This window comes from Somniosus microcephalus, unplaced genomic scaffold (genome assembly GCF_052327205.1).
Source record: "Somniosus microcephalus isolate GS21.2 unplaced genomic scaffold, FLI_Smic_1.0 unresolved_chr2, whole genome shotgun sequence".
NCBI lineage: Eukaryota > Metazoa > Chordata > Chondrichthyes > Squaliformes > Somniosidae > Somniosus > Somniosus microcephalus.
The window spans coordinates 16,801,286-16,813,640 of NW_028225180.1; the positions used below are offsets into that span (position 1 = coordinate 16,801,286).

At 49.1% G+C, this 12,355-nt stretch overlaps 1 protein-coding gene across 2 annotated transcripts in view; it reads right to left on the reverse strand.

Moving 5' to 3' along the window:
* Positions 1 to 346: 346 nt before the first annotated feature.
* LOC147092198 (fructose-bisphosphate aldolase B-like) overlaps positions 347 to 12,355 on the reverse strand; it is a 62,050-nt gene continuing 50,041 nt past the window's right edge. For both annotated transcript variants that reach the window (XM_085975872.1, XM_085975873.1), the window contains 3 exons: positions 11,914 to 12,088; positions 2,007 to 2,206; positions 347 to 814 (listed from right to left, as the gene is read on the reverse strand). In XM_085975872.1, the coding sequence (XP_085831998.1) occupies positions 719 to 814; positions 2,007 to 2,206; positions 11,914 to 12,088 (471 nt within the window). In that variant the 3' untranslated portion in view covers positions 347 to 718. The remainder of the gene's footprint in view (positions 815 to 2,006; positions 2,207 to 11,913; positions 12,089 to 12,355) is intronic.

Genomic DNA, 12,355 nt, shown 5'->3' on the forward strand with positions numbered 1-12,355 from the left:
CAGAGATAGGGAGGGTTGTAGGGGCTGGAGGAGGTCACAGAGATAGGGAGGTGGGGCGAGGCCCATGGAGGGATTTGAACACGAGGGTGGAGAATTTTTAAATTGAGGCGTTGCCGGACTGGGAGCCAATGTAGGCCAGCGAGCACAGCGGGGGTGATGGGTGAACGGGACTTGGTGCAAGTTGGGACACGGGGCTCGCAGGAGTTTAAGTTTACGGAGGGTGAAAGATGGAAGGCCGGCCGAGAGATTGCTGGAATAGCCAAGTCTAGAGGTACCAAGTAGCACCAACCAAAATGGGGGGCAGGGGTGAAAATATAACCTAAAATAAAAAACACACACTCACAAACAGTTTGACAACTGGTGTTATTTTTCAGTTAGATTTCCAGCAATTATCTGCTTGATACAAAAAAGCGAGGGCGACATCACAAAGAGCGGGATTCGGAACCTCGTTCACAGTGTAAAAAGCCTGTCCTCGCCCCCATCCTCTCGCTATTCCTTCCGAGGGAACAAGGATCTCTTGAGGAAGAGAATCGATAATCCGACCGCTTGCGAGGGACTGAAATAAAGAACAGGATGGGGGGGTGGGGGCTACAGTCAGAGGGAGGGGAAGAGAACGGGCGGGATGGGAGGGGCTGTCAATCATTGCCGACTCTGGCCATTGGACCGGGGGGTAGGGGGGGGTGGTGGGGGCGGACCGAATGAGCTTCCCGCTGCCCCGTTAATAGCTGTAGTTCTCGGTGTACAGCGAGTAGTTGGCAGCGATATTGGTGTCTCCCGACGGAACGTATTCTCCCTTGGAAGCCAGGCTGTTAATCTGCATTAAAACAAAAACACAACAAATCACAATCACCGTTTAGAGATGGTCCCTGACTTTATATATCAGGGCTGTTTGCATCTGTTTAGGGACTACCCGAACTTGACAGCAGATTTAGGGATTAGGGAGACTGATTGAGGAGAAGGGTGTGGTGTGTTTAGGGACGGTCCCTCGCTTGACAGATTCAGGGGACAGACTGAGGTGAGGAGCGTCTGTGGGTTTACAGATGGTCCCTAACTTTACAAGCGGTACTGAGGTGAGGGAGTGCCTGTGTGTCTACGGACGGTTCCAAAGTGCGTCGTAATATAGGTTAGACATGAGGTGTGGGAGCGCCGCACTGTCGGGGGGGCAGTACTGAGGGAGCGCCGCACTGTCGGAGGGGCAGTACTGAGGGAGCGCCGCACTGTCGGAGGGGCAGTACTGAGGGAGCGCCGCACTGTCGGAGGGGCAGTACTGAGGGAGCGCCGCACTGTCGGAGGGGCAGTACTGAGGGAGCGCCGCACTGTCGGAGGGGCAGTACTGAGGGAGCGCCGCACTGTCGGAGGGGCAGTACTGAGGGAGCGCCGCACTGTCGGAGGGGCAGTACTGAGGGAGCGCCGCACTGTCGGAGGGGCAGTACTGAGGGAGCGCCGCACTGTCGGAGGGGCAGTACTGAGGGAGCGCCGCACTGTCGGAGGGGCAGTACTGAGGGAGCGCCGCACTGTCGGAGGGGCAGTACTGAGGGAGCGCCGCACTGTCGGAGGGGCAGTACTGAGGGAGCGCCGCACTGTCGGAGGGGCAGTACTGAGGGAGCGCCGCACTGTCGGAGGGGCAGTACTGAGGGAGCGCGGCACTGTCGGAGGGGCAGTACTGAGGGAGAGCCGCACTGTCGGAGGGGCAGTACTGAGGGAGAGCCGCACTGTCGGAGGGGCAGTACTGAGGGAGAGCTGCACTGTCGGAGTTGCCGTCTTTCGGGATGAGACGTTAAACACAAGGGGTGCAACGTCTGCCCTCTGGGATGGGGAACATAAAAAGATGCCCACAGCCACTATTTTCAAAATTGGCCATTTGTTTCCCCATGAGATCTTGCTGTGCGCAACAACGGCTGCTGCAGTTCCTCTGCACCACAGGGCTTCCGGGAAAGTATGAGTGACAGCGCCAGCGTTGAACTGTTCTGCCTTTCCCCCTCCCCCTCCCTAACCCCCCAACCTACCTTGGCCCGCTTGCCGAAGACCTCCTGCGCCAGGGCAGCGTTCGCCTCCTTGCCCGACCAGGCCGCGAGGGCTGAAGCCTGCAGGGCTCGGCCGTAGGAGAAGGTCAGCTTCCAGGGCTTGAGGAGGGGGCACAGGTTGATGGCGTTGAGGTGGACAGAGGCCTCCTCCTCACTCTGGCCCCCAGACAGGAAGCAGATGCCTGAGCGAGAAAGAGAGATAAGGTTCAGAGAATCATACCACAAGAACTCGCATTCATATCGTGCCTCGGCTTTGTATCACAGGCCCCTTGCTTTTTGTGGTATACACCAATGATTTGGACTTGAATGTAGGAAGTATGCTTAAGAAGTTTGCAGATGATACTAAAATTGGCTGTGTGGTCGATACTGAAGAAGGAAGCTGCAGACTGCAGGAAGATATCAATGGACTGGTCAGGTGGGCAGAACAGTGGCAAATGGGATTCAATCCGGAGAAGTGTGAGTTAATGCATTTGGGGAGGGCTAACGAGGTAAGGGAATACACATTAAATGGTAGGACACGGAGTAGTGTAGAGGAACAAAGGGACCTTGGAGTGCATGTCCACAGATCCCTGAAGGTAGCAGGCCAAGTAGATAAGGTGGTTAAGAAGACATACGGAATGCTTGCCTTTATTAGCCGTGGAATAGAATACAAGAGCAGGAGGGTTATGCTTCAACTGTATAAAACACTAGTTAGGCCTCAGCTAGAGTACTGCGTGCAGTTCTGGTCACCACATTACAGGAAAAATGTGATTGCACTAGAGAGGGTACAGAGGAGATTTACGAGAATGTTACCTGAAATTCCCCAGCCCAGGTATGAGGAAAGACTGGATAGGCAGGGTCTGTTTTCCTTGGAACAGAGGAGGCTGAGGGGAGACCTTATTGAGGTGTATAAAATTATGAGGGGCCTAGATAAAGTGGATAGAAAGGACCTATTTCCCTTAGCAGAGGGGCATAGATTTAAAGTAATTGGTGGAAGGATTAGAGGGGAGTTGAGGAGAACTTTTTTCACCCAGAGGGTGGTGAGGGTCTGGAACTCACTGCCTGAAAGGGTGGTAGAGGCAGGAACCCTTGTTAGATCCGTGTGTTAATGGAGACACGGAATGCAGGAGTTGATTTAACAAGTGTTTACTGAACAAAGTCTGGAGGTGAACTAACTACACAAGACGCTACACAGGCTTATATACCTGAGTGGTCACTACTGGTACTACAGTATACAGGGGCTTCAAAAACATAGTTCCTCTTAAAAGGTACATACACTACAATTCCTCCCCTTTTAGATAAATAGTACATAACATTTTAAGTAATCATTAAATAACATTTTTACAAGAACAATAATATACACATTTGCTGAAGTTAATCAATTACAAATTGTGTCTCTCCGGAGGCTTCCTGACTCGGTCCGGATAATGCCTCGGTGGTGTAGTAGGTTCTTTTGGCAAGGTCGATTCGGCTTCAATGCTAGTGTCGGGTTCACCTGGTTCCAGCATCACCGGATCGGAGGTAGATACTATGGGTATCTCTGCTTCATCATTAGGCGTATAGAGTTGTGGTGTAGGTTGTCCTTTTTCCCGATGACTCTATGATCTGGTCAGCATGGCGCCTTATTATGCTTTCTCCAATGTCCACGGTATACATCAGCGGTCCTAGTCGTGTGCAAATAGTTCCAGGCTGCCATTTCTCGGTACGGTAGTCCCGGGCCAAAACTGGTTGACCTATCTGGAAGGTTCTAGTTGGCCTTTCATTCATGCTTTGAAATTGCTGGTTCTCTACGTCCGTTCTGACATTTGGCTTGACCAAATCCAGCCGGCATCTTAAGTCTTCTATTGAAAAACATCATGGCGGGGGTTTGGTTTGTAACCACATGTGTTGCATTCCTGTACGCAAACAAGAAGTTATCTACCTTATGTTGTAGATTTATGTCTTCATTACCCATGGCCTTTATGGCCTTCTTGAAGGTCTGGACAAACCTTTCAGCCAATCCATTGGTGGCGGGATGGTATGGGGCGGACGTGTAGTGCTTAACCCCATTGTTTTTTAAGAACTTCCTGAATTCTTCGGATACAAATTGCGGTCCATTATCAGAACAGATCTGTTCAGGCAGCCCATTCCTGGCGAATATGGTCCTTAATACTGTGATGGTTTTTTCCGTGGTGGTGGAGGACATCTTTATTACCTCCGGCCACTTGGAGTGTGCATCCACCGCGATTAAGAACATTGAGTCCATAAATGGACCAACAAAGTCGATGTGTACCCTTTGCCATGGAGATGAGGGCCACTCCCATGGATGTAGAGGGGCTTGTGGTGGGGCGTTTTGGACCTTCGGGCATCCTAGACAGCTCTTGGTCATTTCTTTGATGTCTCCATCGATACCTGGCCACCACACAAACGCTCTGGCTAAGTTCTTCATTTTCACTCCACCCAGATGCCCCTCGTGAAGCTCCTTTAGCACTTTATCCTGGAGTTTGGGTGGAATCACCACTCTGGATCCACACATCAAGGTTCCTCGGCACACTGACAGCTGTTCTCTTCTTTGCGAGAATGCTGGCAACAGTGGTTCGCCATGTGCTGGCCATCCCTTCACCGTTAAATCGTAGACTCGTGAGAGAGTCGGGTCATTTCGCGTTTCCTTTTCAATGGTAGGATTTGTCACCGGTAGACATTCCACTATGGTCGAGTGGAATATCTCCACTGGGTCCACTGTAGGCGCCTCTTCCACCGTTGGCAACGGTAGGCGCGATAACCCATCAGCATTCCCATGCTGTTTTGTTCCTTTGTACTCGATGTCATATTGGTGTACCCCTAGGGAAAGGGACCACCTCTGTAGCCTTTGCGCGGTCATAATGGGAATGCCCTTTTTAGGGTTGAATATGGAGACGAGGGGTTGATGGTCAGTCAACAAGGTAAACTTTTGTCCGTGTAGGTAATGGTTGAATTTCTTCACCCCCCACACCAGGCTGAGTGCCTCCCTGTCGATCTGGGCATAGTTACGCTCAGCTGAGTTCAATGAGCGTGACGCAAAAGCTATCGGCCGCTCCGAGCCATCAGGGAATCTATCTTTCCGCATTGCCTGCATGCTTTGTCCTTGAACCAGCAGTCCTTCTGGTCATGGGTGGATCTGCTGCAGCGATAACATCTCTCGAAACCCCATGTCATTTCATGGGTGCCGAAGTCCTGTGGCTTTTGCTGTATCTCTGCAGCTCCTCTTGCTGCTGCTTCGTATGATACAGCCACACTGAAAGCCTTGTCCAGTGTCAAATCTTTCTCAGAAAGTAGCCTTTTCTGTGTTCCTTCGCTTAGGAGACCGCAGATGAATTTGTCTCAGAGAATCTGCCAGTCCTGCCCTGAATTGGCAGTGCTTTGACAACTTTCGTAATTCGGTGAGGTAATCAGCGTTACTTTCATTCTTGTGCTGATTCCTCCTGAAGAATTTGAATCGTTCTGCTATCAGCAGCAGTGTTGGGTTTAAGTGCTCCTGTAAGGTATCAACAATCTCCTTAAAATTCTTGTCCATCGGTTTGGCTGGAGTGATCAAGTTTCGTAACAGCCCGTATGTCCTTGCGCCCATCAGGTTTACAAGTACTGATGCCTTTTTATCATCCGCTACTTCATTCGCCTTGCAATATACCTCCACTCTTTCCACATATGTGGTCCAATCTTCTATATCACTATCGAAAGCAGTAATATTGCCAGTCTTCGGCATCTTGAAAATCTAAAATGGCGCTTCCCGCGCTTTTCTTTCTTCCCCGCCGAGTTAAGATAGCGTCTCCCACGCTTTCCCACCACTGCTGCTGCTGCCAACGCTGCTCTCCGCGGTTCCCGTTGCGACCTGCAGCTTTTCGCGGTATTTCTATATTTTTTTTATATATCGCTTCAATAGTTTCTCCGTTACTTGGAGAACTGTTCCCATCGTGGAGCGGACCCTCTGGGACTTTCCCCTCCCTTTGCTCGGTCCGAACGCCGACCTGCTTTGCAGCACCGTCCGCGCCGAGTGCTCCACCCTCTCCCTCTCTTTGCTTCTGCTTCCCGACTCGCTGCCCGGCCCCGTTGCAGAGCCACCCGATCGAGCTCTAGCCCGCCGCAGCCCAGGAAGGATCAGTGCACGACCTGCCACCAGCCCGTTTAGCTGGGGAAACCACAGACTGGAGACCAAGCCTGGCCCTCGTTTTTGAGTTTCTTCGAGTTATTATTTTTTTTCTTGCTTCTGGCTTCGACCTTCGTCTGAGGAATCGATCCCCTTGAGGTGCTGCCGAATTGCAGGTAAGTTCGTTTCTAACGCGTCGCCACTGTTAGATCCGTGTGTTAATGGAGACACGGAATGCAGGAGTTGATTTAACAAGTGTTTACTGAACAAAGTCTGGAGGTGAACTAACAACACAAGATGCTACACAGGCTTATATACCCGAGTGGTCACGACTGCTACAACAGTATACAGGGGCTTCAAAAACATAGTTCCTCTTAAAGGTACATACACTACAACCCTCATCACATTTAAACAGTACTTGGATGTGCGCTTGAAGTGCCGTAACCTACAGGGCTACGGACCATGAGCTGGAAAGTGGGATTAGACTGGAGAGCTCTTTGTTGGCCGGCACAGACACGATGGGCCGAATGGCCTCCATCTGTGCTGTAAATTATGATGATTCTATGTATCTGCAAGAGAGGGAGAGGGACAAAGCTGGGTGGGAGGGTAAGCTGTGAGGAGGATGTCGTGAAACTCCAGTACAATTTGGACAGGTTGGGTGATTGGGCAGAAACATGGCAAATGCACTATAATGTGGATAAATGTGAGGTTATCCACTTTGGTGGCAAAAACAGGAAGGCAGATTATTATTTGAATGGCAATAGATTGGGAGAAGGGGAAGTGCAACGAGACCTGTGTGTCCTTGTGCACCAGTCGCTGAAGGTAAGCATGCAGGTGGAGCAGGCGGTTAAGAAGGCAACTGGTATGTTGGCCTTCGTAGCGAGAGGGTTCGAGTACAAGAACAAGGATGTCTTGCTGCAGTTGTACAGGGCCTTGGTGAGACCACACCTTGAGCATTGTGTGCAGTTTTGGTCACCTTACCTGAGGAAGGACGTTCTTGCCATGGAGGGAGTGCAGCGAAGATTCACCAGGCTGATACCTGGGATGGCAGGAATGACGTACGAGGAGAGATTGTGTGGATTGGGCTTATACTCACTGGAGTTTAGAAGATTGAGAGGGGATCTCATCAAAACCTATAAAATTCTGTCAGGCCTGGACAGACTAGATGCAGGAAGGATGTTTATGATGGCCGGGGAGTCCAGAACCAGGGGTCATAGTCTAAGGATAAGGGGTAAGCCATTTAGGACTGAAATGAGGAGGAATTTCTTCACCCAGAGAGTGGTGAACCTGTGGAATTCTCTGCCACAGAGGGTGGTGGAGGCCAGTTCATTAAATATATTCAAGAAAGAGTTAGATATATTTCTTGAGGCTAAAGGGATCAAGGGATATGGGGAGAAGGCAGGGACCGGGTACTGAATTTGGATGATCAGCCATGATCTCATTGAATGGCGGAGCAGGCTCGAAGGGCCGAATGGCCTACTCCTGCTCCTATCTTCTATGTTTCTATGAAAGGAAGAGTGAGAGAGAGAGAGAGAGAGAGAGAGAGAGAGAGAGAGAAAGGAAAATCATAGAATGGTTACAGCACGGAAGAAGGCCATTCAGCTCGTCAAGCCCGTGCCAACTCTCTGCAAGAGCCCTTCAGCTAGTCCCACTCCCCCTGCCCTATCCCCATAGCCCTGCAAATTGTTTTCCTTCAGGTACAGGAAACTTTGTGCTATCCGGCACCGACGGGACCGAGCTGTAGCCGTTCCCTCAAAACTGCCGGACACTCCAGCGCTAACGTTGAAGCATACGGAAGCTTTTCAGCTCCGTATCTGACAACAAACACTGTTGCTTAGCAACAGCTTCTAAACAGTCGGCCCGTACCTTGGAAGCGTCTCTGTCGCTTAGCAACAGCTTCAGAGAGACTTTGCAGAGCCTGACTGGTGAAAAAAAAAAGCCACGAGAAGAAAAAAAACCTAACAAAACGGCTCCTGATTTTTACCGGTGGTTCGAGCTTGCCGGACACTTAGCCTCCGGATAACACAAAGTTTCCTGTACTTATCCAATTCGCTTTTGAAAGCCGTGATTGAGTCAGAAGAACATAAGCAATAGGAGCAGGAGTTGGCCATTCGGCCCTTCGAGCCTGCTCCGCCATTCAATGAGATCATGGCTGATCTTCTGCCTCAACTCCATTCACCGGCCCTATCGCCATATCCCTTGATGCCCTTACTAGTCAGAAATCTATCGACTTCTGTTTTGAATATACCCAATGACTGAGCCTCCACAGCCCTCTGGGGTAGAGAATTCCAAAGATTCACCACCCTCTGTGTGAAGAAATGTCTCCTCATCTCAGTCCTGAATGGCCTACCCTTTATCCTGAGGCTGTGGCCCCTGGTTCTAGGCTCCCCAGCCAAGGGAACCATTCTCCCAGCATCCACCCTATCAAACCCTGTAATAATTTTGTATGCTTCAATGAGAGCCCCTCTCATTCTTCTGAATTCAAGAGAATACAAACATAGTTTACTCAATCTCTTCTCATACGACAGTCCCGCCATCCCAGGAATCAATCTCGTGAACCTTCGTTGCAGTCCCTCTATGACAAGTATATCCTTCCTTAGGTAAGGAGACCAAAATTGTACACAGTACTCCAGGTGTGGTCTCACCAAGGCCCTATATAATTAGAGTAAGACTTCTTTACTCCTGTACTCAAATCCTCTTGTAATGAAGGCCAGCATACCATTTGCCTTCCTAATGGCTTGCTGCACCTGCACATTCACTTTCAGTGACTCATGTACAAGGACACCCAGGTCCCTTTGAGCATCTGCATTCCCCAATCTTTCACCATTCAGGAAATACTCTGCCTTTCTGTTTTTTCTACCAAAGTGGATAACTTCACATTTTTGCACACTATATTCCATCTACCATGTTCTTGTCCACTCACTGATCCTGTTGAGATCCCCTTGAAGCCTCTTCACATCCTCTTCACAACTGACATTGCCACCTAGCTTTGTATCATCAGCAAATTTGGAAATGTTACATTTAGTCCCCCTCATCCAAATCATTGATATAGATTGTGAATAGCTGGGGCCCAAGCACCGATCCTTGCGGTGCCCCACTAGTCACAGCCTGCCATCCTGAAAAAGACCCGTTTATCCCTACTCTTTGTTTTCTGTCTGTTAACCAATTCTTAATCCAAGCTAGTATATTACCCCCGATTCCATGTGCCCTAATTTTGTTCACCAACCTCTTGTGTGGGACCTTATCGAAGGCCTTCTGAAAATCCAGATACACCACATCTACCTGTTCCCCTTTGTCTACTCCACTAGTTACATCCTCAAAGAACTCCAATAGGTTTGTCAAACAGGATTTCCCTTTCATAAATCCATGTTCACTCTGCCCAATCTGACTATTAGTTTCTAACTGCCCAGTTATTGCATCCTTTATAATAGATTCCAGCATTTTCCCAACTACTGATGTGAGGCTAACAGGTTTGTAGTTCCCCGTTTTCTCTCTCCCTCCTTTCTTAAATAGCGGGGTTACATTTGCTATCCTCCAATCTGCAGGAACCGTTCCAGAATCTATAGAATTTTGGAAGATGACAACCAATGCGTCCACTACCCCAATGGCCACCTCTTTCAAAACCCTAGGATGTAGGTCATCCGGTCCTTGGGATTTATCGACTTTTAGTCCCATTAATTTTGCTAGTACTGTTTTTTTACTAATAATAATTTCTTTAAGATCCTCATTCTCGCCACACCCTTGGTTTTCTCGTATTTCTGGGAGGTTTTTTGTGTCTTCCTCCATGAAGACAGAAACAAAGTATTTATTTAATTTCTCTGCCATTTCCTCATTCCCCATTATAAATTCTCCCGTCTCTGACTGTAAAGGACCTACATTTACCTTCGCCAGTCTTTTCCTTTTCACATACCTATAGAATCTTTTAAAATCCGTTTTTATATTTTCGCTAGTTTGTGCTCATATTCCATTTTCCCTTTCTTTCTCAATTTCTTGGTCCCCCTTTGCTGATTTCTAAAAAGATCCCAATCCTCAGGCTGACCGCTTTTTCTGGCAACTTTATAAGCTTCTTTCTTTGACTTAATACTAGCTTTCATTTCTTTTGTTAGCCATGGTTGGATCACTTTTCCTTTTGGGTTTTTATGCCCGAGAGGAATATATGTTTGTTGCAAATTATGCATTATTTCCTTGAATGTTAACCAGTCTGCCTCCACCACCCTTTCAGGCAATGCATTCCAGATCCTAACCACTCGCTGTGTAAAACAGTTTTTCCTCATGTCGCCTTTGGTTCTTCTGTCAATCACCTTAAATCTGGTTCTCCAGCCTTCAGCCAATGGGAACAGTTTCTCTCTATCTACTCTGTCTCGACCTCTCATGATTTTGTACACCTCTATCAAATCTCCTCTCAACCTTCTCTGCTCTAAGGAGAACAATCCCAGCTTCTCCAGTCTATCCACGTACCTGAAGTCCCTCATCCCTGGTACCATTCTGGTCAATCTCCCCTTAACCTTCTCTGCTCTAAGGAGAACAATCCCAGCTTCTCCAGTCTCTCCACGTACCTAAAGTCCCTCATCCCTGGTACCATTCTGGTCAATCTCCCCTTAACCTTCTCTGCTCTAAGGAGAACAACCCCAGCTTCTCCAGTCTCTCCACGTAACTGAAGTCCCTCATCCCTGGTACCATTCTGGTCAATCTCCTCTTAACCTTCTCTGCTCTAAGGAGAACAATCCCAGCTTCTCCAGTCTCTCCACGTAACTGAAGTCACTCATTCCTGGTACCATTCTGGTCAATCTCCCCTTAACCTTCTCTGCTCTAAGGAGAACAACCCCAGCTTCTCCAGTCTCTCCACGTACCTGAAGTCCCTCATCCCTGGTACCATTCTGGTCAATCTCCTCTTAACCTTCTCTGCTCTAAGGAGAACAATCCCAGCTTCTCCAGTCTCTCCACGTACCTGAAGTCCCTCATCCCCTTCTTGTCAATCTTTTCTGCACCCTCTCTAAGGCCTTCACATTCTTCCTAAAGTGCGGTGCCCAGAATTGGACACAATACTCCAGTTGAGGCCGAACCAATGTTTTATGAAGGTTCATCATAATTTCCTTGCTTTTGTACTCTCTGCCTCTATTTATGAAGCCCAGAATTGTAACTGCTTTCTCAATCTGCTCTGCCACCTTCAATGATTTGTGCACATATACCCCCAGGTCTCTCTGTTCGTGCACCCACTTTAGGATTGTACCCTTTAGTTTATATTGCCTCTCCTCATTCTTTCTACCAAAATGTATCACTTTGCACTTTTCTGCGTTAAATTTCATCTGCCACATGTCCGCCCATTCCACCAGCCTGTCTATGTCTTCCTGAAGTCGATCACTCTCCTCCTCACTGTTCACTATACTGCCAAGTTCTGTGTCATCTGCAAATTTTGAAGTTTTGCCCTGTACACCCAAGTCCAGGTCATTAATATATATCAAGAAGAGCAGTGGTCCTAGAACCGACCCCTGGGGAACACCACTGTATACCTTCCTCCAGTCCGAAAAACAACCGTTCACCACTACTCTCTGTTTCCTGTCACTGAGCCAATTCCGTATCCATGCTGCCACTGTCCCTTTTATTCCATGGGCTTCAACTTTGCTGGCAAGTCTATTATGTGGCACTTTATCAAATGAAAAGAGAGAGAGAGAGAGAGAGAGAGGGAAAAAGAGAGAGAGAGAGAGAGAGAGAGGGAAAAAGGAAAAGAGAGAAAGAGAGAGAGAGAGAGAAAGGAAAAAAGAGAGAGAAAAAAGAAACAGGGAGACAGACTTCCGGTCGCGCTCTCACCAGGTACTGCGGCGGGCACGGTGCGACGCAAGGCCGTGACGGTTGCCATGCCGACCTCTTCGGGGCTGAACTTCTTGGTGCAGCAGTGTCCGGCGGTCACCATGTTGGGTTTGAGCAGCGTCCCCTCCAGGTACACGTGATGGTCGTTCAGGGCCTTGTAACAGGCCGCCAGCACCTGGGCAACGGAAGAGGCAAAACCGCGGGCTCGTTAAACCGGGCGAGGCCCTGCGTCTGGGCCCGGCGAGTGGGTGTGCGGAGGGGCAAACCAGCCGGGCCTCCGCTCCTGACCGCTGTCCAGCGCCTGCTATGGGGCACATCCAATCAGAATCCTCCCTTCCTCTACCCATTACACACAATCCTCCCTTCCTAGAATCCTCCATTGCCCAATTACCCAGAATCCTCCCTCCCCATTACCCAGAATCCTCAATTTCCCCATTGCCCA